This window comes from Bos indicus x Bos taurus, chromosome 2 (assembly GCF_003369695.1).
Source record: "Bos indicus x Bos taurus breed Angus x Brahman F1 hybrid chromosome 2, Bos_hybrid_MaternalHap_v2.0, whole genome shotgun sequence".
Classification (NCBI taxonomy): Eukaryota; Metazoa; Chordata; class Mammalia; order Artiodactyla; family Bovidae; genus Bos; species Bos indicus x Bos taurus.
The window spans coordinates 73,157,826-73,184,896 of record NC_040077.1 but is presented as its reverse complement, the minus strand read 5'-3'; the positions used below and the strand labels follow the sequence as shown (position 1 = coordinate 73,184,896).

Genomic DNA, 27,071 nt, shown 5'->3' with positions numbered 1-27,071 from the left:
GTCCAACTCTTTGCGACCCCGTGAATCGCAGCACGCTATGCCTCCTGTCCATCACCAGCTCCCGGAGTTCACTCAAACTCACGTCCATCCAGTTGGTAATGCTATCCAGCCATCTCATCCTCTGTCGTCCCCTTCTCCTCCCACCCTCAATCCTTCCCAGCATCAGGGTCTTTTCCAGTGAGTCAGCTCTTTGCATGAGGTGGCCAAAGTATTGGAGTTTCAGCTTCAACATCAGTCCTTCCAGTGAACTCTGTTAGAATGGACTGGTTGGATCTCCTTGCAGTCCAAGGGACTCTCAAGAGTCTTCTCCAACACCACAGTTCAAAAGCATCAATTCTTTGGTGCTCAGCTTTCTTCATAGTCCAATTCTCACATCCATACATGACAACTGGAAAAACCATAGCCTTGACTAGACGGACCTTTGTTGGCAGAGTAATATCTCTGCTTTTTAATATTCTGTCTAGATTGGTCATAACTTTCCTTCTAAGGAGTAAGCGTCTTTTAATTTCATGGCTGCAATCACCATCTGCAGTGATGTTGGAGCCCCAAAAGATAAAGTCTGACACTGTTTCCACTGTTTCCCCGTCTATATCCCCTGAAGTGATGGAACCAGATGCCATGATCTTCGTTTTCTGAATGTTGAGCTTTAAGCCAACTTTTTCACTCTCCTCTTTCACTTTCTTCAAGAGGCTCTTTAGTTCTTCTTCACTTTCTTCCATAAGGGTGGTGTCATCTGCATATCTGAGGTTACTGATATTTCTCCCGGCAGTCTTGATTCCAGCTTGTGCTTCTTCCAGCCCAGTGTTTCTCATGATGTACTCTGCATATAAGTTAAATATGCAGGGTGACAATATACAGGCTTGACGTACTCCTTTTCCTATTTGGGGAAGCTAAGGGACGACAGAGGATGAGATGGCTGCATGGCACCACTGACTCGATGGACGTGAGTTTGAGTGAACTCCGGGAGTTGGTGACGGACAGGGAGGCCTGGCGTGCTGCAATTCATGGGGTTGCAAAGAGTTGGACACGACTGAGAGACTGAACTGAACTGAACTGAAAGCTTCTCGCTCTTGAGGCCGCTTTCACCTTTTAGATGACTGGGCTTCACAGTGGGTGCTGGGCAGGTCCTGGCACTGCACTAAGTGAGTTTTCTAAGTGAGAAATAAAGCAGATTGATGGGGTTCACTCCGTTATTCAACAAATAAGGTTCTGGGCTATAGCATTCAATAATTGGATACAAATTCTCTTCTTCATGAAGCTCATGTTTCACTTGGGAGAAAGAACCCATAAGCAAGTTAACTGAGTGAATTTTATAGACTACTGGGAAATGGAAAGAGCTGCTTTTTAGAAAAATACAGCCTGAGTGGGCCAAGGGCATGTGTACATGCCCACAATGTTCTTTAAGGTGGTCAGAGTGGGCCTGGCTGAGAACATGGCTTTGGGGCAGAGATGTGAGTGGGTGCTGGGATGGGGTGGGTGGCAGCCTTGGGGAATAGCATTTCAGGTAGAGAGAGTCTGGTGCAGAGAGGGGGCCCCATCTAGGGCAACGGAGGAGCAGCCAGGAGGCCGGTGAAGGGAGGGAGTGGCTGTCGGAAAGACGAGTTCCTGTGCAGCACTGGGAGGCATTGGCGGGTTCTCAGCGAAGGACTTGGTTAGCTTTTAGATGGACATCCTGGTCGTGTGGTGCGAGTAGAAGGAGAGGAACCCAGGATGGAGGGATACACACAGGGTCGCGTGACAGTACTTTTTACTGTCTGTGGTGTTGATTGGAGTGCACAGTTCATGCTGCTTTCATCAGGGTCCCCACAACCCAGGCTGCTGACTGGTACCAACCTGTAGCCTGTTAGGAACCAGGCCCCACGGCAGGGCGCGAATGAGTGAAGCTTCCCCCGCCACTCTCCATCACTTGCATTACTGCCTGAACCACCCCTACCTTTGGCAAATGTAGTGAATTCTTCGGTGATCCCATCATGGAAGATGATTTCTTCTTCATAGAAGAAGAAATGAAAGATTTCTCCCATGATGCAGAAAGATCTGAGTAGAGTTCTTTTAAATCTAGTAACTGATTTTTTTTTCAGCTTTACTAAAATATAATTTACATAACATTTATCTACTAAGTGTACAACTCAATTAGTTTTTAGTAAGTTTACAGAGTTGTACACCCATCACCACAATCCACCGTTAGAACTTTTCTCCATCACTCTAAAAGGTCCCTTGTATCCATTTATGGTCAGCCCCCATCCTCACCCCCAGCTGTAGGCAACCATTTATCTATTTTCTGTCTCTTGAGGATTTAGCTTTTCTGAGCCTTTCATATAAATGAAATCGTACAATATATAGTCTTTATGTCTGATTTCTTTTATTTAGCATCCTCTTTTCAAGGTTCATGTATAACATAGCATCTGTCACTACGTTTGTTCCTCTTTATTGTTGAATGGTGAATGGTATTTAACTGAATGGATTACCACATTTTGTTTGTTTATTCATCAGCTGATGGATATTTGGATTATTACCACCTTTTGGCTATTAAGAATAATACCTACTTTTTCCAGAAGTGCAGCCATAGGCAGGCAGATGGTTCTCTGGAGTGAGTACACACGAGAATGATTTTAGTTTTGGGAGCATCTTTATAAACTTTATGTTCTTCCTTTGCCCTTTTGTAAGACTGATGGATTAATGAATATTATTTGAGCCAGATAATAGCCAAGTGACCTTTCCATTCCCTGTTTCCTTATCTGCGAAGTAAGGATATTTATAGGTGTAGTGCTTGGCACAGGGAATTGTAAGGATTAAGTAAGATAGTGAAGAGAATACGTGCAAGGAAATGGTTAATCTCCCCTATTACCCCGCCTACCCCACTCACGTTATCTCTGAGGAAGTGGTAGAGCTGAGAGAGACTATGTGAGGACCACCCTGCTTTCAGGAGTGTGTGGTCTTATTGGGGAGAGATGTGGAGTGCAGGTGAAGGAGCAGAGGCCAGGTGAACTCCTGGACCAGGCTAGCTGGGTGGGTTTCTCAGAAGAATTAGGACCTCGGCTTGGAGGAGGGGAGCAGGGAGGCTCCTAGAAGAGTCCGGGCAACTGGGAGAGCCATAGGCCTGGCTGGCTGGGGCTGGCTGGAAGAGATGGGGGTGGAGGTCGGCTTAGGGGCATACTGGGAGAATTGTAAAAGCCCATGTGGAACGCTTGGATCTGTGTTTACCACCTTGGGCAACCATGAATGTTTTGGTGCCTGATTTCATGTTTATGGGGTGGGTATAGATGAGGGATGTTGCAGATTTAGGGGTCTTTGGCCAGATTAGACCCATGAAATGTTTTTTTTTTTTTTTTTTGGAGGGGATTTCCCAGTCATTTAAATTCATTCAGACAATTCAGTTCAGTCACTCAGTTGTGTCTGACTCTTTGCGACCCCATGGACTGCGGCACACCAGGCTTCCCTGTCCATCACCAACCCCAGAGCTTACTCAAACTTATGTCCATTGAATCCGTGATGCCATCCAACCATCTCATCCTCTTGTCGTCTCCTTCTCCGCCTACTTTCAATCTTTCCCAGCATCAGGGTCTTTTCTGGTGAGTCAGTTCTTTGCATCAGGTGACCAAAATATTGGAGTTTCTGCTTCAGCATCAGTCCTTCCAGTGACTATTCAGGACTGATTTCCTTTAGGATGGACTGGTTGAATCTCTTTGCAATCCAAGGGACTCTGAAGAATCTTCTCCAACACCACAGTTCAAAAGCATCAATTCTTAGGCACTCAGCTTTCATTAGGAGAAGGCAATGGCAACCCACTCCAGTATTCTTGCCTGGAGAATCCCAGGGACGGGGGAGCCTGGTGGGCTGCTGTCTATGGGGTCGCACAGAGTCGGACACAACTGAAGCGACTTAGCAGCAGCAGCAACAACAGCTTTCATTATAGTCCACCTCTCACATCCATACATCACTACTGGAAAAACCAGAGCTCTGATTAGACGGACCTTTGTCAGCAAAGTAATGTCTCTGCTTTTTAATATGCTGTTTTGGTTGGTCATAGCTTTTCTTCCAAGGAGCAAGCGTCTTTTAATTTCATGGCTGCAGTCACCATCTGCAAATGATTTTGGAGCCCAAGAAGATAAAGTGTTTCACTGTTTCCATTGTTTCCCCATCTATTTGCCATGAAGTGAAAGAACTGGATGCCATGATCTTCGTTTTCTGGATGTTGAGTTTTAAGCCAGCTTTTTCACTATCTTCTTTTACTTTCATCAAGAGGCTTTTCAGTTCCTCTTCATTTCTGCCATAAGGGTGATGTCATCTGCATATCTGAGGTTATTGATATTTCTTCTGGTAATCTTGATTCCAGCTTGTGCTTCATTCACCCTGGCATTTCACATGATGTACTCTGCATATAAGTTAAATGATCAGGGTGACAATGTACAGCCTTGAAGTACTCCTTTCCCAATTTGGAACCAGTCTGTTGTCCCATGTCTCTTTCTACCTGTTGCTTCTTGACCTGCATACAGATTTCTGAGGAGGCAGGTAAGGTTGTCTGGTATTCCCATCTCTTGAAGGATTTTCCACAGTTTGTTGTGATCTACACAGTCAAAGGCTTTGGTGTAATCAATAAGCAGAAATAGATGTTTTTCTGGAATTTAATGGATGTTTGCAATTTGATCTCTGGTTCCTCTGCCTTTTCTAAATACAGCTTGACCATCTGGAAGTTCACGGTTCACATATTGCTGAAGCCTGGCTTGGAGAATTTTGAGCATTACTTTACTAGCATGTGAGATGAGTTCGATTATGTGGTAGTTTGAGCATTCTTTGGCATTGCCCTTCTTTGGGATTGGAATGAACACTGACCTTTTCCAGTCTTGTGGCCACTGCTGAGTTTCCAAATTTGTTGGCATATTGAGTGCAGCACTTTCACAGCATCATCTTTCCGGATTTGAAATAGCTCAACTGGCATTCCATCACCTCCACTAGCTTTGTTCCTAGTGATGCTTCCTAAGGCCCACTTGACTTCACATTCCAGGATGTCTGGTTCTAGGTGAGTGATCACACCATCATGGTTATCTGGGTCATGAAGATCTTTTTTGTATAGTTTTTCTGTATATTCTTGCCACCTCTTCTTAATGTCTTCTGTTTCTGTTAGATCCATACCATTTCTGTCCTTTATTGTCCCTATCTTTGCATGAAATGTTCCCTTGGTATCTCTCATTTTCTTGAACAGATATCTAGTCTTTCCCATTCTATTGTTTCCTCTATTTCTTTGCGTTGATCACTGAGAAAGGCTTTCTTATCTCTCCTTGCTCTGCTTTGGAACTCTGCATTCAGATGGGTATTATCTTCTTTACCTTTAGCTTCTCGTCTTTTCTCAGCTGTTTGTAAGGCCTCCTCAGACAACCGTTTTTCCTTTTTGCATTTCTTTTTCTTGGGCACAGTCTTGATCACTGCCTTCTGTACAATGTCATGAATTTCTGTCCATAGTTTTCAAATAGTTGCCAGTGTTTAAAATCTGGAGATCTGGCCACACTAACCTTCATTCTCACATAGGATCACATAAGCAGCACGTCTAGAGGAGTTCAGGTTTCCATGGTTACAAGGCTGCCTCATCTCTCCCTGCTGGAATTTGCCCCCAGTGGTCTGGAGCCGTGCTGGCCAGCATGGTAGCCATGTATGGCTATTGAAAGTTACATTAAGTAAATTAACGTGTTAAGGAAAATTTAAAATTCTTTTTCCCATTCACACGTCACTTGCTCAGTAGCCTCCTATAGTTGGTGGCTACTGATTTGGACAGTATAGATCTTGATGGAAAATTCCTTTCACTGCTGAAGATTGTATTGGACTGGTCCATATTTTTAAACAAAGGTTACTGACTGCCTTGAACTGTGTTAAACCCTGGTCTCCTGGCCTCACTGGGCCGTTAATGCTCTTGTGTAAAATGAAGTGCTTTGAGATGGATGATCTGAAGTTTCTTTCTTTTAAACTATTTTTTAATTTGTTTGGCTGCACCAGGTCTTAGTTGCAGCATGTGGGTCTAGTTCCTTGACCAGGGATTGAAGCTGGCTCCCCTGCACTGGCAGCATGGAGTCTTAGCCACTCCACCACTAGGGAAGTCCCTGAAGTTTCTTCCTAATGGTAAGACCCCAGTATGTGGGCAACAACAGTAACAAGCCTATCACTTCATTAGTCCCATTAATCTAATATCAATTATTTATATTTTGTGCTCAAAAACTCTCTGGAGGCCATTCCAGAAGAGGGATTTAAATTGTAAGCTGCTCGGTGGCATCTGGTTGGCCTGGGTGTCCCAGGACTCCCTGGGTGGTGCTTTGAAGGACAGCAAGTTTGGGTGAATAATTCTCCAGTGTCACATGAATACACAGGGTCATTGACTTTTATCACTCTGTTCTTGAGTATATGTGTTGTGCTCTTATTCTTGAAATTGCAAATGATCACATTGTAAGAGTTCCGTTAATTTCCTCCTTACTTAATAAGGTTGCAGTGTAGAGTCTTACAATAACAACAAAAAGAAAAAAATGTCTAGAGTGAGCATCCTGTAGCACCTTAGGGCACCTAGCACATTAAGGTAAAAATAATGCTGGGGACTCCTTGGTGGTCCAGTGATGAGGTCACCTTGCTTCCAGTGCAGGGGGCGCAGGTTGTATCCCCAGTTGAGGAACTAAGATCCTGCAAGCCACATGGCGTGGCAAAAAAAAAAAAGTGGGCATCAAGTGTACAGTGTGTGTTCTTTTGGAGAACTCATCCTAAGGCGGTAACGTGTTGAAGTCTGTATTCATTGAAGTATTGATGAAAATAATGACTGTTGGTAGGGGCTTGGCAGATTGGTCCAGTGATCCTGTTGCTTGTATACAACAGGATATCCAGCCACTGAAGGTGGGGTTGTAGATCGCTATGTATTGATTTGGGGCTAATTCCATGCCATATGAACCCATTTATATAAAATTCATAGCACACACACGTGCATATGCGTGCGTGCAAGATGTCTTGAGGGACAGTCATCAGAATATTGGTACTTGGGGGACTTCCCTGGTGGTCCAGTGGTTAAGACTATGCTTCTACTGTAGGGGCCTTGGGTTTGATCCCCGGTCCAACTTATTATCCTGCATGCCTCATGGTGTGGCTAAAAGAAAAAGAAGAAGAGGACTATTGACAGTTGGGTGATGAGATTTCAGGCCCCTCACTTTCTTCTTTGGGGTTACGACCCCCCGCCCCGGTACTGTTCCTCTCTTTCCTCAAAGGGCTGTGCTTTGTTGTTTTTGTTTTTTTCAAAGCGTTGCTCTCGATCCCTGGTGGTCCATTGGTTAAAAATCCACCTGCCAATTTAGGCAAGACAGGTTCGATCCCTGGTCTGGAAAGATCCCACATACCATGGAGCGACTAAGCCTGTGGACCACGACTACTGAGCCTGCACCGCACTCTAAAGCCCGTGAGTCACAACCACTGAGCCCATGTGCCACACTTGTTGAAGCCCTTGCACCCTAGAGCACGCACAGCACAGCAGGAGAAGCCACTGCAACTAAAGAATAGCCCCTGCAAAGACCCAGCACAGCCAGAAATTTTAAAAAAAAAAAAATGTGCTGCTCTCATAAAGAAGGGAACAGACACTTACTGAGTGCTTACAGCATGTAAGGCATTTTGCTAAAACTTTTAACCCTCTTGTGCACTCTTTGAGGTAAACATGTGATTATTCTGACTTCATGAATGAAGCATGTGAGGTCTGGAGATTGAGCATCTCTGCTGGACAGTAGATGTGGATCTGTGCTCACAACGCCCTTGGACTTTTTCCTGTTTGGGGCATTATCAGAGCATCAGACATGTTTGGAGCTGAGACCAGCTCTATCTCTGGCATTGGCAGAGGAGAGATGTGACCTGCTTAAGGTCTTCAGCTAGCTAGAGAAAGACAAAGAAGACTAAAAAATGGGGTTTTGTGATATTGTGATTATGCTGTAGTGAGATTGACCTTGATCAAGTCAGGAGGCTTTTCTTTTTCAGTTCAATTACTGTTGACTTTATTACCTTAGGTAAGTCTCTTTACCTCTTTTAAAATTTTCCTTATTTTCAAAATAAGGGTAATATGTTCCACACCTCAGATTATTTTAAGATTATTCAGATTCATCCAAAAGTACCTTAAAAACAATAAAGTATAATATGAGTGCAATATAATTCTGTTACTCCAGCTAATCCAGCCTTCCATGACTCAGGAAGTGACCTGTTCTTCCTTGTCTCTTATGGACATTTTTTTTTTTTTTTTTTTTGAGAAAAAAATGAAATATTTCTTTCTCTATCATTAAATGGATCTCATTGTGGAGAGAGAACTGTGGTAGATTGCATTTTGGGGCTTTGACTTGTAGTTTGTAAGTAAGTAAGGTACTTGGACAAGAGGTCCCAGCCACTTGTCACAGACTTACATGTAGGTAGAGTGGTCCAGGTCACTCCCACTTTTATAGTTTTAAAAACCTTAAAAATAATTGGAACTATATATAGAAAGTGTGCAGTGTACAAAGGCACAGTTTAAAGAGTTGTCCTGAAGCTAACAGCTGTTTGATTGCTCCTCAGGACAAGAATTGGAGTACTGCCAGTGCTCCCAGAGTTACCACTCTCCTAACATTCGTGGCGTCGCTCTTTTGCTCTTCTTTTTAGTTTTATTGTCTAAATATGCAGCTTAAAATTAGAGTTTATGTTTGTATATATTTGGCATCTGGCATTTTCACTCACTGTTGGATATATCTGTATTGTTGAGGGTAGCTTTGATTCACTTATTTTGATTGTTTATTGTTCTTCCTAGCATGAAAACCACAACTTTCACATTCTACAGTAGATGGGCATCTGGATTTCTAGTTTTTGGCTGTTATGGATGGGGCTGCTCTGAGCATTTTTGTGCATTTCACCTTTTGTACCTGTGCGTGCATTTCTGTTGGGCATATGCCTGGCAGAAGAGGGAGAAGGGGGCAACAGAGGATGAAATGTTTGGATGGCATCACTGACTCAATGGACATGAGTTTGAGTAAACTCTGGGAACTGGTGATGGGCAGGGAAGCCTGGTGTGCTCCAGTCCATGGGGTTGCAGAGGGTCAGACATGACTGAGCGACTGAACTGAGCTGATGACTAGCAGTGGGGTAGCTGTGTATATACTTCACATTTGGGAGCTAAACCAAGATGTTTTTTGAAGTGTTGGTTTTACCAGGTTATATTCCTCCCAGCACGTGTGAGAGGTTCCACGGTAACACGTTCTTGTCAACACTTGGTCTGTGGGTCTTTAATTTTAGCCATGCAGGGAGTATGTAGTAGTCTCATTATATTTTATTGGGTTGGCCAAAAAGTTCATTTGTGATTTTCCATAAGATCTTACAGAAAAACCAAAATGAACTTTTTGGCCAGTCCAGTAACTTGTGTTTCTCTGACAAGTAATCGAGGTTGAACAACTTTTCATATATTTATGAACAAAAGATATAAAATATTTTGCCCATTTTTCTACTGGGTTGTCTGTTGATTGGGCTTGTAGATGATCTCTGTGTATCCCAGAATCAAGCCTGTTGTTGTTTATTTGTTTTATTAATATTGTTTTCCAATATGTCTTGACTTGCCTTTTACTTTCTTAGGGTGTTTCAGTGTAACATGGTCCCTGATTTTAACGTGGTCCTGTGCATGGATTTCTCTTTTAATGGTTTATTGTCTGTTGTGTCCTGAAGCTGTTTTCTGATGTCACTTTTTGAAAGCTTTATTGTGTTGTTTTCCACACTTAAATCTGTAACCAGGAGTTCATTTTTATGTATGGGTTGAGAAAGAAGTCAGTTGCTTTTTTATTCCAGATGGATATCAGAGCTTTTTTATTCCAGATGGATATCAGTTGACCCGGGATTCTTAGTCCAGTGTAACGCCTACTTTGTCATAAAGAAAGGGCCTATCTATGCACTAGTCTGTTTCTGTCTTCTCTTCTGTAGGAAATCTTGATTTTCTGTGGGAGTGAGTTTTACCATCTTGTGTCCTGCCCTTTGCATTTCCACATAGATTTGGAATCAGCTTGTGAACTTCCTAAAGATAAATTACAGTTGGAATTTTGAGTGAAATTTTGTATGTAGATCAATTTGGGAAAAATGGAAATTTTGCAATATTGATTATTCCAACCTGTAGTTTCTCCCTCCATTTATTTTAATCATTTTTAATTTTTTTATTAGTCTGTAGCTTTGGGAGCAGAGAATTATTTTGGCTAGATTTATTCTTAGGTGTTAATTTTTATGCGATCAAAAATGGAAACTTGAAAAATTTCCTTTCTGACTTACTGTTAGTGTAGAAAAGTAGTTGAATTTTTTTTTTTTCCTTTTTGGTATATTGACTTTGTATTAATCAGTCTTGCTAAACTCACTTACAGTATACCTGTAGATCTTCTTGATTTTCTACTTATAATTTGACAATTTTGCTTCTTCTCTGTGAGTTTTATACCTTTCATTTTTTCCCTTGCCATAAAGCTTTAGCGAGGACCTTAGATACAGTGTTGAAAAGAAGATGCAGAATGGACTTTTTGGTCCTGTTCCCCATATCAAAGCGTAAGCTTTCAGTATTTCATCAATTATGATGTTCAGTTTGACCCTTGAATTAAAATCTGGCTATTTCTACCATTTAGCTGTTGGGAATAATGCAGCTCAGAATGTGATTGTTCAAGTAGTTATTGGAATCTTTGTTTTTATTTATTTGGGGTTTATATCTAAAAGTGGAATTGCTGGATCACATGGTAATTCTGTGTTTAATTTTTGGGGGAGCTTCCATACCATTTTCCACAGTGACTGTACCAACTGTACATTCCTACCAACAATGCATGCATAGAGTCCCAGTTTCCCCACATTCTCACCAACACTTGTTGTTTTCTGTTTTTTGTTTTTGTATTTTGGGGGATACTAGTGACCCAGATGGGCATCAGCTCTTGCTTCTGGTCTCTTGCTGACCTCTTCTTTTGAATCCATTGAAACTTATTATTCTGTTTTCTCTATGCTTAGTCTCTTATCTACTGTTTTGAATTTTCCATCCTTTTGTTTCTCTGGGCTTCATTCTGGAATTTTTCTGCAGACTTACTTTCCCATTAATTCCCTTTTCATCTGTGTCTAGTGTGTTTTTAAGTCCATCCATCCAGTACTTAATTTTGGACATTGCATTGTTTGGTTCTTTTAAAAATTTGTGTCACTTTTCGAAAGTAATCCCGTCTCCCCCTTATTTTAATCTTAAGTATTTTGTCTTCTTATACATAGTAAGAATTATTCTGCTTCTAATTATTCTCACGTGGATCTTCATTTCTGCAAGTTTCCGTTTATAGGTGTCCTGTGTGCCTGATTATCTTTGGTTGTGCTTTGGACATTGTGTTTGAGAATTTTTTATAGAAGTAAATTGAGGACTAAACTAGAATTATGTTCTCTCCGTCCAGAAATGATTTGTGCTTTTATCTTCCAGGGGTTTTAGGGCATCAGCAATCTAATAAAATCATTTATATCTGCTGTCAGGGATTGGTATTTTTCTAGGTCACCCAGTTTCTTGAAAATTGGTCTGCAGTACATCTGAAGGCTGTTTTATTTCCAGTTCACTCTCCAAATGTATAGCATTTGGATTTCCAACCCAAAGTGTAGGGGGTTGTTTGAGAATGTATGTTCTAGATCCAAGTGGTTATCACAAGTAATTCTCAGTGTCTTGTTGCCCCTTTCCAGTGTATAAACAGCCCTGGACTCTCTCTGGATTTTAGTTTTCTTATGTTGTTTTGTGACTTGGCAGTTTTTCTGTGCCTTCTTAGTTCTCCAGTGTTTCCAAGCAGATGTACTTTTATGTGAAATTCCGCATTTGTAGTTGTTTTTAGCATGAGGGGTGGCCTGAGTTAGTTATTACCTCCTTTTAAAAGTTATAGGATAAAGGAACTATGTTAGCCCTTGAACACATCTGTTCCAAACCTAATTCATTACTAGTTAGTAAAGTAGGGGTTTATTATCACTTACCATGAATCCAGTATCATGCTGTGCATTAGGGAAGTTTCAAGGAAATACCAGGCATGGTATTCCTTACATTCAAGGACATTTAGCTGGGGACACAAACATAAACTTAAAATTAGATCGAATATTGAAGGAGACAAGGGTCATGCAGGATTGCTGGTTTAGTGAAAACTATGGATAGAGTGAGAGGTGTGAGCTGACCCTCTCTCTGCCTGGCCATCTTCCCATGGTGGGCACAGTGCCCTGGCACTCCCTGCTGTACATTGCAGCTCTTCTTTTGCTCCTGCACTGTATTTAAGACGCGTCTGAGGCCCTTCTGGAGCTGCTTCCCCTGCCCCCTCCCAAGTCCTCAGGCTCCAGCTGTTCCACTCTTCCCACCTTCACGCCTCACTCTTCTCTCTGCTGGGAGGTCTTCTCTTCCTTTGGTGTGAGGCCAATTCTTCACAGCTTATTAGCCTTGTGCAGTGCAAGCCCTCCTGAAAACCTCCCCTGCCAGCCCAGGCCCTCTCCCCAGGAATCCTAGGCGTGGCCTCCGTTGATCTGAATCAGTACATTTGGCCCCTGCACTGGCAGTGACCATGGTTTGGGGCTAACAACTATCATGTGGGTCATCTGGCCCTTTCCATGCACCAAGCACTATTTCAAGCACTTCATGTGCACACAGTGACCTTCACTGTAGCTGTTACTGTGTCCCCATTTAACAGGTCAGAAAACTGAGGCACAGAGAGGCTTCACAGCTCCTAATTAGAGTTGTCTTCTGAGCAATGACTTTGTTCATCTCTCCCTTTCTTCAGTAGGGAAATGAGAATGTAGAAGAAGGGCCTGAACTGTGAAGATAAACATTTGTGGGTTGGCTCTCCTTTCCTGCCCCCACTGGGGCCGTGACTAAGGGTGAAGTAGACAAGTGTATGTGGGGTGATTTGTTTTTCTGTGAAGGTGCCTGGGACTGTGCTCTGCCCTCTCCATCCCAGGTCCCTGGGGCTTGCTGCATCCATCAGCCTTGTCTTCCGGAGCAGTCTCTGGACGCCCCCAGTCTGTTTGGGTGGGAATTTTGGGGAACGTTGCTGCCTAGGATTTAGTCAGGCCTGCTCTGCTCAGACCTGCCAGTAAACCTCCATCTTGAAAAAGTTTAAAGTTTGTTTTCCCGAATTCCACAAGTGGGTAAACTGACATGGGCTGTCATATTTGAAAAGACCATAGTCCTCTTACATCACAGTCTTGTGGGAGTTCTGAAGGGATGTGGTGAGAACTGAAGCCCGTTATTAATATTTCTGTAATGAATAGCACTCCCCCCTCCAACTGGTGGTGCACCCAGACACATGCTTAGGATTTCATCAGGGAAAAGCCAGTTCCTAATAATTGAGAGTTTGCTCTTTTTTTGAAAAAATAAACTTAAATTTTTAGGACAGTTTTGGATTTACGGAAAAATTGCAAAGGTAGTAGAGTCCCCAATGTATCTATCCCACATCGAGCCTCCCCATCATATATCATTGTTAATAAAGCAATATTGATAGGTTGTGATTAACTGAAGTCCGTAGTTTAGTCAAATCTTTTAAAATTTTATCTAATGTCCGTTGTCTATTCTAGGCTTCCATCTAGGATTTGTTGTTTTGGTTGCTAAGTCATGTACAACTCTTTTGTGACCCCCCCTGGACTGTAGCCCACCATGGGATTTCCCAGGCAAGAAGACTGAAGTGGGTTGCCATTTCCTCCTTCAGGGAATCTTCTCAACCCGGAAATCTAACCTGCATCTCTTGCATTGGCAGGCATGACCTAGGAAGCTCATACTCTATCTAATTGTCTCCTAGGCTTCTCTTGGCAGTGACAAGGAAGAAGGAAATTTAACTTTCCTTCTTTTTGCTGACTTTGAGGGTTTTGAGATGTATTGGTAAGATATTTTGTAGGCTGTCCCTCTATGGGAATCTGATATTGCTATTAGACTGGGCTTGTGGGTCTTCAAGCTAAGGATCACAGACCTAAAGCCCCGGTTTATCACATACCAAGCATACACACCTCCAGCCTGATTGGTTGTTGATGTTGACCTTGATGATCTGGCTGAGGTACCAATACCCTTTGTCAAGCTTTTCCCACTGTACTATTACTCCTCCTACTCTTTAGCTACTCCCCCTACTCTTTAGAGCTTTGGAAGGAAATGAATGTGTGATTCCTCATCTTCTGTAGCTCATAAATGAAGTCATTAAAGTGTTTTTTTTGTTTGTTTGTTTTTTTACTGTTACAGGCTTTAAAAAAAACCTGTAACAAAACAATGCTCTCTTTATACAAAAACTTAAAAATTATGCCCTTTTAATATCTTTAAGTCACCAATCCCTTAGAAGGACAGTATGTGTATTGCGGTTATTATTGGGCAAATTTTGATTCCTTTGTTTTGAAACAGTGACTTTAAAGCTGAATAGAAAAGCCTGCTGTTTTTACTTGTCGCACAAGGACGAGTTGGCGGGGTGGGGGGGTTAAGAATCACGTTACTGTGTAAAAGAGAACACAACTGAAAGTGAAAGTGAAGTCGCTCAGTTGTGTCCGACTCTGCGACCCCATGGACTGTAGCCTACCATGCTCCTCCGCCCAGGGGATTTTCCAGGCGGTGTCATTGCCTTCTCCGGAGGATCTTTCTGACCCAGGGATCGAACCAGTGTCTCCCGCACTGTAGGCAGAGCCTGTACCGTTTGAGCCAGCAGGGAAATCACAGTACGGTACCTGTGTTCTTTTACAATTAGGTGCGAGCACGTGCCCCGTGCGGTGTGTTACTTGCTCAGTGGTGTCCGACTCTGTAATTCCACGGACTATATGTAGTCAGCTAGGCTCTTTTGTCTACTGGATTCTCAAGATTAGGAGTACTGGAGGCTACTAACAACTTCTGCAATCCCGGCGCCAGAAGGAGACAAAGAAACAATAAGGGTTTAGCTAGTTTTTCATTGGGAAAGCGTGTGGGTTGTGAAAACTCAGAACTCTGTTCTGTCAGCTCGAAGCGCCACCTAGGGATTTTCTTACTAGTACTACACCTCACATTTTAAGAAACTGTCTTTATAACAAACAAATCGTGGAAAAAGAGATTTTTCTTTTTTCCAAAAATTGCACCGTGATAAAGCTGCGCTTTAGCCGGTGCGGGCGTGTTGCATAGGTGTTAGCAGTACTGTCCTCACTAAGCGTTCATCGGACAGTAGCGCAACCCCAAGAAAAGGATGGTTGGTAGAAGCTTCGCGCGAGGCGCGAGTAGCAGGCGCCAACACTGGGTAAGCTTGTGGCGACCAATTCACCAGTGCCGCCGCAGCCGCCCGGCAGCCGGTGAACCTCCGCTGATCACGGCTTCCGAAGCTCGCCCCAAAACTTTGTTTTCGGAGGCTCGGAAGGTCACAAAGAGGCCGTTCAGTGGTACCCAGAAGGCTACGCGCCGGCCGCGAGCTGATTTGCATACGCGCGCCCTGACGGGGCGGGGCCTCGGCGGGAGCTCCCGCCCTCCTGGACTGGCGTTCGGAGCCGGCTCGCGGTGTCGGTGTTTGAGTAGCGTCTAGCAGAAGACTCTGGTGTTAGCTCTGTAAACCGCCCCTTCGGACAAGAGCGGCCCTCTTCCTGATACCCACCTTCACCCTCGGGTCGGCGCTCGCTCGGGCTCCCGGGCTGCGTCTGAGCCAGAGATGCGGGGGCGTGCCTGCAACTGGCGGGCGAGGGCGCCGAGCCCGCGTGGGCCGCTGACGAGAGCCCGCTGTTTGTTGTTGCAGGTGGTTCTCCTGGGCATGGACATCCTGTCCGCGCTGGTCACCCGGCTGCAGGATCGGTTCAAGGCGCAGATCGGTACAGGTGAGCTCTCTCCTCCTCCCATCTCGGCCTTCACTGGGTCTCCCCACACCCTGCACGTGGCTGTACCCACCCCATAGCCAGCCCTCGTTCAGCCCCCCACCTTTTCTTTCTAGCCCCCCTCTCCCCGGCTCGCCCCCACCTCCTCCTGCATGTGTAGATGCTGCACCGCTGCCCTTGCTCCCCTCGTGGGCACGCCTGGATCTGCCGCCTCCGCGCACCTGCTGGCATCCCCCCCAACCCCCGCCCCCTTTCCATACCTTTCTGCTGTCTTTTTCCATCTTCCTGTTCTAGTACTAGCTATTACTTTTATTTCTTATGCCAATTAGCCATCATGCTGTGGTGCCAACCAAACCCTGTTTGCCTCTGACCCTTCTCTTGGAGAGCCATTGCCTTTTCTCTTTGAGAGTCTTAGAGATCCGACGCAGCTGTATTTTTAAACAGTTTATTGTTACTACGACCGTTTTCACTTTGGTTGTCAGTGTCATTTCAAGTGTGTGGTAAACGACCACTTTTATTTTGAAGGGAAAATAGTGTCAGAATAATGAAATAAAAATAACATCAGGTTTCAAAGGTTAAGAGACGATTTTATTCCCAATCTCTGGGCATTCATAATAACAAAACAAGCCCTAACCCTTTCCTTTTAGCATTTCTCGTTACAACAGGTACACATATATTTGTGAATTTCTGTTAACTTTCTGGTCAATGTGCACGTTTAGGTAAAGTCATGAGCTCTTCCCACTCTGCCATAAACCGTGTATCCGCAAATAAAAATCCCTCTTACTTTTATTAACTTGATTACTTAATACCAAATTAGATGAATTGTTCAGGGTTATTTTCTGTAAAAGAAATTTCTAATAGACTTTTAGAAGAAGCAAAGTGAGTTGACCTCTGACATCCAAGTGCCCTTGGAACAGCAGCGATAGCCCACCCAAGCTGTGGGGAGGAAGGGCAGGCAGAGAGCTGCATTCTGTCTGATGAGCATGCAGAGATGTTATGTAAAATGAAAAGCAGACTGAGCCTTAAGTGTCTGTTCTTCCACCCCCAAGCAGATGCACTGGGGCCTCTCTCTCTTACCTGGATTTCCTTTTGTGTTGACTCTTTCCTGCCTAGGTCGTCCATCGACATCCATTTTAATAACATTCCAGCAGCTTAGAAACACATTGGCAACTTCCCAGAGGAAGGTGGCATAAGGAAGAAGACAAATAGAGTGTCCATGCAAAGGATTTTTGCAAATTCTCATTGTAGCTCCCATGAATTTGAGCAGGAGGAGATTTATAGGGGTTGGTGCTTGATGTGCATCATAGAGTGATATGCATCATTTAGGTCAGGATTTTGAGATATCTTGTTAATTGAAATACCCACAGTTGGGGACTTCAGGCCACCAGAGTATGTTTTCATTTGATCAAGTTGCATTTTAATTTCCAGTGCTGCCGAGTTTAATAGACAGACTGGGAGATGCTAAAGACTCTGTGAGGGAGCAAGACCAGGCCCTGCTGCTGAAGATCATGGATCAGGCTGCTAATCCCCAGGTGAGACTGGGGTGTTCCTGCAAAATGTCCATGGGTTTCAGAGAAAAAAAAATTATGGTATTTCATCTAGCCCCACTTTCCCCCCATAGGATATTTACAGAGGGTGTGCCTTTGAATAAACTAGTGAACTTAACATGGGTATGGAGTGCTTGGTTTAATTTCTTAGACTCAAGCTCATTTATGTAATTGACTCTTTGTGTCTCTGAAAAGATGCAGCTGTGATGTCAGGGCCATCAGCAGCCTGGCTGCAGCCCTGGCCCATGTCTGCTGGTGAGCTGGGCTGCTGGGACAGACAGCCAGGGATACAGCTCTGTCTTACCTATCCAGCAGACCATTGTTGGGGGGTGGGGCAGGGTGAGACAGTGTGAAGAGAAACTTTCCCAGGGAAGGTAAAACCTAGACTAATTTGGGAAGCAGAGCAGGTTAGCACAGGGGTGGGCACAGCTCTTCTGGCCAAGAGAGCAGCGTTGAGTAAGTGACCTTTGGTAAGTCACCCAGCCTCTTCTGCTTCATTTTCCTCACCCAGTAACTGAGGACAGTCCCACCTCTTTTTCAGGGTTGTCGGGAAAATTAAATGCAATTACATAAAGGAATGTATTTTGAAAGGTTTTAGCTTGGTATAGAAACCTATGCTACCATTTTCCAAAAAGCTCCCCAGAGGGCTAGTGGAAGCGGGGAGGGATATGGCACCTGTTGTGAGGTTCCTGCCCTGGGGGCCCCTGGCTTGGATGGGCTGCAGCAGCCTCCTCCTCTCCTCTCCCCCCCTTACCTCTGCTGTCTGCAGTACGTGTGGGACCGGATGCTGGGCGGCTTCAAGCACAAGAACTTTCGCACCCGGGAAGGCACGTGTCTCTGCCTCGTGGCCACCCTCAACGCGTAAGTCTGGGTGGGGCCTGAGGGCTTCCTTGGCCAAGCTTTTGTGTTTGTAACTTTTAACTTTGAAATCATCGTATATTTATAGGAAGATGTAGAGAAGTGTCCTGGGAGGTGCCTCGTACCCACCCACTGTCTTGCGAGTCTGTAGTGCAGGGTCCAGACCAGGAAGTCGGTGTTGATATGAGCTTGTTCAGGTTCCTCCAGTGACACACGTGTGTTCTGTGTGTGCCCAACTCTGTCATGAGTGCAGCTCCAGATAACTCGCTGCCACGTTCATGGGCAGACCTGTACCTCACCCCAGCCCTCTCACATTGCTGTTCTAGCCAGTCCCCAACGTCTGCCAGCCAGTCACCTGTTCTCCAGCTCTGAGATTTTATTAAGAATGTTATATGAATGGAATCACACAGAATGTGACCCTTTGAGATCAACTTTGTTTGTTTTCCTCACAGCATAATTCCCTTGAGATTGTATATGTGCTGTGGCTGAACAGTTCATTGCTTTTTATTGCCAAGTAGAATTCCCCGGTATAGATGTATCATAATGTATTTAACCATTTACCTGTTGAATACTTCCAGTTTTGGGTTATTATAAATAAAACTGTTATAAATACATGTACCAGTTTCTGCCTGAACAGAAGTTATCATTTATTTTGGGTGAGTGCCCGAGAGTGCAATTGCTGGATCATTTATCAAGTTTGTTTTTAGTTTTTAAGAGAAGCTCTTAGCTATTTTCTATAGTTGTCTGTACTGTTATACATTCCCACTGTCAGTGGTTGAATGATGTAGTTTCTTCAGAAACTAGCGTTGAATGTTATCACTGTCTTTAATTTTAACCATTTTGGTATGCAAGTAGTCCATGTCATTGTGGTTTTGCTTCCTTAATGACTGTTGACGTTTTAAAATTAAAAATTACAGATCACCTTTCCTGATTATGAAAGTATTACTGTATATGTCACAGAAAATCTGCATGAAGAAGAAAGTGATCATTGTCTATAATTCTGCTACCTTCAGATAATCACTGTTAACATGTAGCATTTTGTTCCAGACTTTAGAGTTTTATTATTTTTTTAAAAACAAAATGGATAGTGTAATGTTTACATTACTTGGTAGATTCTTTCCCCTCTTAATGTGCTAGATTTTTCAGGGTCATTAATTATGGCGTATGTCTGAAGCTTTTAAAAAATGTTTCTAGCCTTTGATAACAATTGTTTCACTTATTTATCCTAAGGGAGTAATCCGAGGGTAGTCAAAGAGAGTTGTATTGAGAGAGCATGTCTGTGGCTGCGCTTATGGTGGTGAACAGTTGCCAGTAGCTTAGTTATTCTTCAACAGGGCAGTGTCCTCTCAGCCGTTCGTTGCAGCGTTTTCATCAAGCGGTCATTACCTGATGTAACGGTCTGTTGTAGCAGAGAACTGCAAACGCTGCAGGGAGAGGGAGAGGGTTAGCGGAGGGCTCCAGGGACCTGCCTGGTAGCACAGTGAGTCAGGCAGAGTAGGAACCATCATGGGACAAATAGTGATGCCAGCACGGTGGAACCCCACTGGGCCAGGCTCCGGCTTCGGCTTGGAGGGACACCAAGTGCAGGGGAGACTTGTGAGACGCACTCACAGTCTTGGACTCTGTGCAGAGGGCTTTTGGGCGTGTGTTTATTTTGGAAGCACGTAAGGGAGGATAAGGAGTGAGCCTTGGTGAGAGATAGTGGTGGGGGTAGGGGAGGTGGCCTTCTGTCTTCTGTTTTCACCACCAGTAAAGCATTCCTTTTGTTTTCAGCTCTGGAGCTCATACGTTAACACTAAGCAAGATCGTGCCACATATATGTAACCTACTAGGAGATCCCAACAGCCAGGTGAGTGTATTTAGCAAGAAAGGAAAATCGTTGGTTTCACAGAGTGAAGGTGCATTTTGGTGATGTGTGGGTTGCAATTATTGGGTTAGTGCCCAGTAGTGCCCAATATCTGGTGTCTTGGGTAGACCTGGGAGCCACTCTGCTCTTCTCTCCAGGTCGGGATGGGACCCCCATTAGCCTGTAAAGTGACATCATCCAGACCAGCCTCCAAGAGAAGGACACTGTGGTCACCATCTGTGTAGCCAGAGAGGTGGGCATGGGGGAGGGAGCAGTGACCCCCTCCCAGAGAGGGAGAGGTGGGCTGTACAGGGCATGGGGGCACTTCTCAGAGGTGATGGAAAGGTGCCATGTTTCGCTTTGGGTGGTGGCCACACTGGTGCCCCATTGATGTTTTATGTAAATTAAAACAAAAACTGAAAAACAGCAAAATACCACTTCCCTAGTGTCAGGGCAGGTGGGGGCGGTGTTGGTGAGCGGTGAGCCCAGCTCAGAAGCACTGTTCCTCTCTAGGTCACTCCTAGTGTCATCAAGGGCCCTGGCTGTCGCCTTAGTTCACACAGCCGCTTAGATAAAGGGGCTTAACGTGGGACAGTGACTTACAGAAGTGTACACTTTGACCCTTGAACAGTATGGGTTCAGAGCACACAGGTCCACCTTCAGGCTGAGGTTCATAGGATACACTGCTATACTGCATGGACCCTGGTAATCTGGATCCAAGGAGGCTGAACCACGCATGCGTGGAGGGTTGGCGCCCTGACCCCCGCCTTGTCCAGGGGTCGAATGTACTCTGGGAACAACGTCTCAGTTTCAGCCTTGACTGGCAGCAACTGAAGTGCACTCCATGGACAAGTCTGCATTCCTCTCGCTGCCCCCAGCTCAGCTCCGAGGGCCCAGGGTCTGAACACTTCCTGCCCTCTCCTCCTTCCATGTCTCTGCCCTTTATCCCTACATTCCTGCCTCCTTTCTGGGGCTCTGCTGTGCTGCCCATTCCTGCTCGATGCTGGGCTATGCTGGTCTCTCTCGCCTGCACCCACTCTCTTCTTTCTATTCATCCTTTACCCAACCTTTATTGAGAACACTTGACATTGGAAATGTGATTTTCAGATATTTTTATTTTTTGAATTATGCTTTATTGTGCAACATTAATTTAAAAATACCAGAATCTACTTTTTAAAAAGATTCTAACTTACCAAATGAACTGTTTTGCCTTTTTGCCCCCTTAATGTCTTGTCTCTACTTTGTTTTCTGTGGGAAAAATAATTTCTGCAGGCTATACTCTGAGGCTGTGACTGCTGCTACATGGTGTCCTGTCCTTCTGTAGAGCAGGAACGCCAGCCGGGCTGGCTGAGGCGCTTTGTTCCTCACTCACGTGCTTACCTGGTGGCTCAGAAAGTAAAGGGGGAAGGAAATGGCAGCCCACTCCAGTATTCTTGCCTAGAGAATCCCGTGGACAGAGGAGCCTGGTGGGCCACTGTCCACAGGGTCGCACAGAGTCAGACATGACTGAAGCGACTTAGCATGCATGCATGCGTTGGAGACAGAAATGGCAACCCACTCCAATATTCTTGCCTGGAGAATCCCAGGGACAGAGGAGCCTGGTGGGCTGCCATCTATGGGGTCGCACAGAGTCAGATACGACTGAAGCAACTTGGTGGCGGCAGCAGCAGACAGTAAAGAATCTGCCACAATGTGGGAGACCTGGGTTCAGTCCCTGGGTTGGGAAGATCCCCTGGAGGAGGGCATGGCAATCCACTCCAGTATTCTTGCCTGGAGAATCCCATGGACAGAGGAGCCTGGCAGGCTGTAGTCCACGTTGTTGCAAAGAGTCAGACACAACTAAGCCACTAAGCGCAGCACAGGTGCTTACTCTGGTCTGACAGGTGATGTGAGTATTCACGCTGGGCCTGGGAGACAGAATGGGGGTCGGTGAGGCCGGGTTCAGCGAGCAGTCATTGGCCATCTGGAGTAGACAGCATCTGTAGCCAGAGTTTCCCACACTGAGTTTCCCACACTGAGCATCTGAGGAGCCTGTGTGTTCACATCTACCTGAGGAGGGTTTCTCTGTACGTGAGCGAGTGTGTGCAGACACACAGGCCCAAGGGCCTTATCGCCACCCCTGGGGATGCCACCTGCTCCCCCGACACCAACCCCCCCAAGTTGTCCCTCCTCCTGGGGGTGTCTGTCCATGTGCTTGTGCTCCTGACTTTACTTGCGTTTTCTTGTCCGTCTTTCCTGCTAGTCTCTAAACCATCAAGGTCCAGATTACCCTGTCTCCTCTTTATCATCCCAGGACTGCATGGATTCTCCAGAGCTGTTTGCATGGCTTTTCCCTCTTAGTTGTGGACATCTCAGGCTGTTGAGGACAGTTGTATCTTCCTGGTGCTGTCACTGCACTGGGTGCCTAGCATTATGGTCAGCTTCCATCCAGCTCTCAGTCCTTTGGTGGTGGTGGTATGTGTGTGTGTGGGTGGGGTGGGGTGGGGTGGGGGGGGGTGGTTAGAGGGCTCTGCATGGTCCCGCACGTGGCTCCTCACGTCAGTGGGATTTAACTTTAAGGTGAGCCCTGTAGACACTCCTGCTCCAGAGGATGTGAGTCCTTTGATTGTGGTCTCACTGTACAGTGACCCAGCTCCTCAGAGTGGACCCCACACACAGGCTCTGTGTGGCTTAGAATGCTTTTGGCTGCTGAAAGTAATTCAGTCAGGAGAGCAGCGGGGACAATGTATTATCCCCTGTAAAGGGGGCCCGAGGGAGGGAGGCTGCAGGGCTTGTTAGCAGTTGTGTGATGTCCCCGGGCCTGTGCGTGCCTCGTCTTCTGCTGGGCTGCCCACCCCTAGAGCTTTCTTCTCTGCAGCTCTGCTCATAGGCCTGGCACGGGTGTAGTCCAGCTATATGTGTGTCCGGCCCTCCTGGCAGATGAAAATGTGGTGCTCCTCTGTCCCTGTCGTGTTTTCAGCTTTTTTATATCGAAAGGTTCACATTTAGGTAAAGTGGAGAGAGGGTTGTACTGCACCCCCTTGTGCCATCACGCAGCCTCAGCAGCGGACCTCTCAAGGCCAGTTTACTTTCATCACTTTTGCTCCCCCACCCCATCATTTGGAAGCAGAATGCATTGAATGGATGATTTTGAAGGAAGTCTTAGACATCAGGTGATTTAGTTCTTGACTACTCCAAAAGGAACGGGCTCCCCACCTAATCTTGACACCACTGTTGCTTCCTGCCCCTGTAGAATGACTCGTTCCCCCGTGTCATTAAATGCTCAGTCCACGTGCACTTTTCCCTGCGGGTCTCCTGTGGTATAGTGTTCCCTGCGTTTCTTTCCCCAAGTGGAGAGACGTTTTCCAGAAGCTTTCCTCAGGTTTCCTGTCGTATCTCGTGGTTGAGAGTTGTATCTTGGGGGAGGGACAGGAGGATGGGGTGGCTTTACACTCACGAGATGTTACCTTCCTAGCTGAAGTCAGGGCTTCCCCCTTTGGGGTGTGGGTTGCAGAACAGGGCCTATGTCTGTTGCCTAGGAGTACAGGGCAAAGGCAGCCAGCAGTCTTGAGACACTTGCTCAATAGGGCGTCCCTCGCCAGATTGGAGAAGGAAATGGCAAATCCACTCCAGTATTCTTGCTGGAAAATCCCATGGACAGAGGACCCTGGTAGGCTATAGTCCATGGGGTCAAAAAGAGTCGACACGACTAAGCAACTTCACTCTCACTTTCTGCCAGATAGGGGAAACTCCAGTTCTGCCTGGAAACCTCTGATATATCTTCATTAGCTGCCCAGCTGGCCTCAAGCAGTGAGGTATCCCATCTGCAGGCCCTCACCACCCATCTGCTGTCTGTTTTCCTCAGGAGTTTGATCTGCGTCTTCAAAGCCTGAAAGCATCTTGCAGTGCCTGAGGACCAGCATTGATCTCAATGTTCTCTGCAGTTGGCCCTGGGCTGGGCTGGCTGTGCTTGGGTGCCAGGCGGGTGGGAGAATGAAGTCCCTGGTGAGGGTTTGACCAGCACCTGAGAAGTGGGTGGGTTGGTGGCTATGGGGGATGGGGTGACTTTTGCCTTGCAGGAGTTTCTGGGGCCCTCCTTTTCCCTGAGGGTGAGGTGTCCCCTTGAGTTTCAGGCTGTGTAGGGAGCCTGTTTCCTGCCATTCACATCTGGGTGTAGTGTAAAGAGGTGAAGTGATAGACACGTCCTGGGGCCCTCATCTTTTGCTACCTGAGTGGTCTGAGCTATTGGGGTTCCTTTGCAAGGTGAGCCTGTGGGTGGCCAGAAGCCAGACTGGGACCTACATCATTGTATGTAGAGGTGAGCACTGCTTTATCCCTTAAGCCTCAATTGACTTGCTTTAGGGACACTTGTCTTCTCAGCTGGGTTACAGTACTCTGTAGTGCCACACACAGTCTCTTCTGTGATTCTTGAATTGAGGGTCGTTTAACTGACCCCGTAGCTTTCTGAGCCTGACAAGTAGTTATTTAAAGGCTAAGGTTGTTAGTCTGAAAGATGTAGATAATACCAGCTGCACCAGCCATTGTGTTGAGTGCTTCACATTCAGGACCACAGGGCACAAACGGCTGGCCTGAACTTGAATTTCAGCCTATAGGTGGGTGTGTGTGTGTGTCTATACACGTGTCTGCAGGGTGATTTTTACTTTTGGAGTTTGGACAGTTTTACATTTGGGAGATGTGTATTTCTGATTTTTCTCCAAAGAGTGAGGATGAGGCAGAGCTGTACTTGCAGCACCCCAGTATGTGTGCCCCCATGGCCACGAGCTGGCGGCATGCTGGCAGCTGCCTGTCTGCGGCCACACTCCCCTGTCCTCTGCCCTTGGGGTCCCCTCCCGGGGTCCTGGGTCCTCATCCTCTCACCCTGTTGTGCCCATCGTGTTATCTGCTGGGCCATGTGGCACACTAGTTTGGCACCTAATAGGCAGTCAGATATTTGTTGAATTGAATCCATTATGTTTTTAACCCCAAAGCAACCTTCCAGTTATGAAGGAGGAAATTGAGATTAAAAGAGTTTAAATATTTTTTTTTAATTTTATTTTATTTTTAAACTTTACAATATTGTATTGGTTTTGCCAAATATCGAAATGAATCCGCCACAGGTATACATGTGTTCCCCATCCTGAACCCTCCTATCTCCTCCCTCCCCATACCATCCCTCTGGGTCGTCCCATTGCACCAGCCCCAAGCATCCAGTATCGTGCATCGAACCTGGACTGGCGACTCGTTTCATACATGATACGAGTTTAAATATTTTGTCTAAAGTTATATAGTCCCTAAATGGCCAAGTAGGTCCTGAGAGCTACTTTGACTCTGAGGCTAGTAATTCTGTTGATTGACTGAATGAATGAGTGATTCTTTGAATTCTGTAGTGCTTTACAGTTTTCTGAAGTTACACACACAATTTCATATAGTAGTCCCGTAATAGCCCCCTTTTCACACCTGTATTGCCCCTGCCCCCTTCCCTCTCCTTGCTGGCAGCCGCTAGTGTGTTTTCTCTATCCAAACATTTCTTTTTTGATTTATTCACTAGTTTGTTGTGTTTTTTAGATTCCACATATAAGTGATATCAGTGTTTGCCTTTCTCTGTCTGACTTATTCCACTTAGAAGGCTAGTCATTTTTTCACTAAATCCCTTAAACTCTTTACAGCCCAGACTTGTAAGTAGCAGACAGGATATTGATTGCTCTTTAAAGAGTTTCCCCAGTGTGATCCGCTCTGGCTCTGAGCAGATATCATGATTAGAAAGTAAGCAGTGGTGATGCACCTGTCATTGATTTCAGACAGTGGCATTGACTGCTTTGGTAAGATGTGCATGTCTCAATATGAAAATGTTTCCTGACATCAGAAATTATTCCCTTTCCAAAATAATCTGGTAATCTCTGTTATTCAGCTCAGGCTACCATGGCAGAATACCATAGACGGGGAGGCTTGAACAAGTGAAACTTGTTTCTGGCAGTCCTGGATCAGGGTGCCAGCATGGCCGGCTCTGGTGAGGGTTCTCATCCCATTTTGCAGACAGACAGAGCTCTCTTGACGTCTCTCTTATAAAGACAGGCCTCCTGTTGTATCAGGCCCATTCTTACGACTTCATTTAACCTGAATTCCCTTCTTCACAGGCCCTGTCTCTGTCTGCAGTTACATTGGGCTTCAATAGAGGAATTTTTCGGGGGCTGGCAGTGGTGGGGGAGGGGTGTCACAGACATAATTCGGTACATAGCATCAAGTTTTAAGTGAGAAGATAGTAAGAACCTGGAATTTGGCTATCTATCACAAGGGAAAAAATGTGAGTAAAATTACCTGTCATGCACTACTGTTAATCATAGGGTGACTTGCAGTGTTCAGGACTGTAAATTGTCTGTATTCCTACTTCCTTCCTCTCTCCTTCACTCTCTGTTTCTTTGATTTCATTGCTTGAGACCAAATCTGGAATCATGTTGTTCTCCTGTCTGTCCCTGCTCTCCTCCCCTGGGTACCCCCCACAGGCTGGCCTTGAATTCATTGGATTAAAATTTTTTTTTCTTTCCACCTTTTTACTGGCAAAATTTTAGACCTGTAGAAAAATGGAAAGGTTAGTATAGTGAACAGCTATATTTACCATTTAACATTTTGTCACATTTGTTTCATAAGTCAACATGGATACTTATGCACACATGTACACACACATACACAGAGAAATTTTTTATTCTTGAACCATTTGAAAGTATCTAGCACACATGATCTTTTTACTCCTATATAATAACAGAGATATTTTTATATAATCACATGTTGTTTTCACATGAGAAATTTAGCATTGATAAACTATTAAGTTAGTGCAAAAGTAATTGCAGTTTTGGTCCATAGATTTTAAATCGTTATAACTAGGCTCAAACACATCTTTTTTAGTCAGAATATGAACCATTGCAATCAACATACTTTGCCAACGAGAAGTAAGTTTGTTTATTCCTGTAGCATAAAAATCCATGCTTTGGGATTCGACGAACTCTTGGAAAGCATTTCCTGCCTCCTGGTTTTTAAGTGTTTTCCCTGCAAAAAGTTGTAGAGATTTTTGAAGAGGT

General features: G+C 45.1%; 1 protein-coding gene and 1 non-coding gene across 21 annotated transcripts in view; one reads left to right on the top strand and one right to left on the bottom strand.

Moving 5' to 3' along the window:
* CLASP1 (cytoplasmic linker associated protein 1) overlaps positions 1-27,071 on the top strand; it is a 273,158-nt gene that overhangs the window by 82,970 nt on the left and 163,117 nt on the right. For all 20 annotated transcript variants that reach the window (XM_027562856.1, XM_027562770.1, XM_027562760.1 and 17 more), the window contains exons 3-6: positions 15,693-15,771; positions 17,197-17,300; positions 18,085-18,176; positions 19,947-20,022. In XM_027562856.1, the coding sequence (XP_027418657.1) occupies positions 15,693-15,771; positions 17,197-17,300; positions 18,085-18,176; positions 19,947-20,022 (351 nt within the window). The remainder of the gene's footprint in view (positions 1-15,692; positions 15,772-17,196; positions 17,301-18,084; positions 18,177-19,946; positions 20,023-27,071) is intronic.
* On the bottom strand, positions 15,035-15,160 carry LOC113881798. Its single transcript, XR_003508167.1, has one exon. It is a non-coding gene; the product is annotated as a U4atac minor spliceosomal RNA (small nuclear RNA).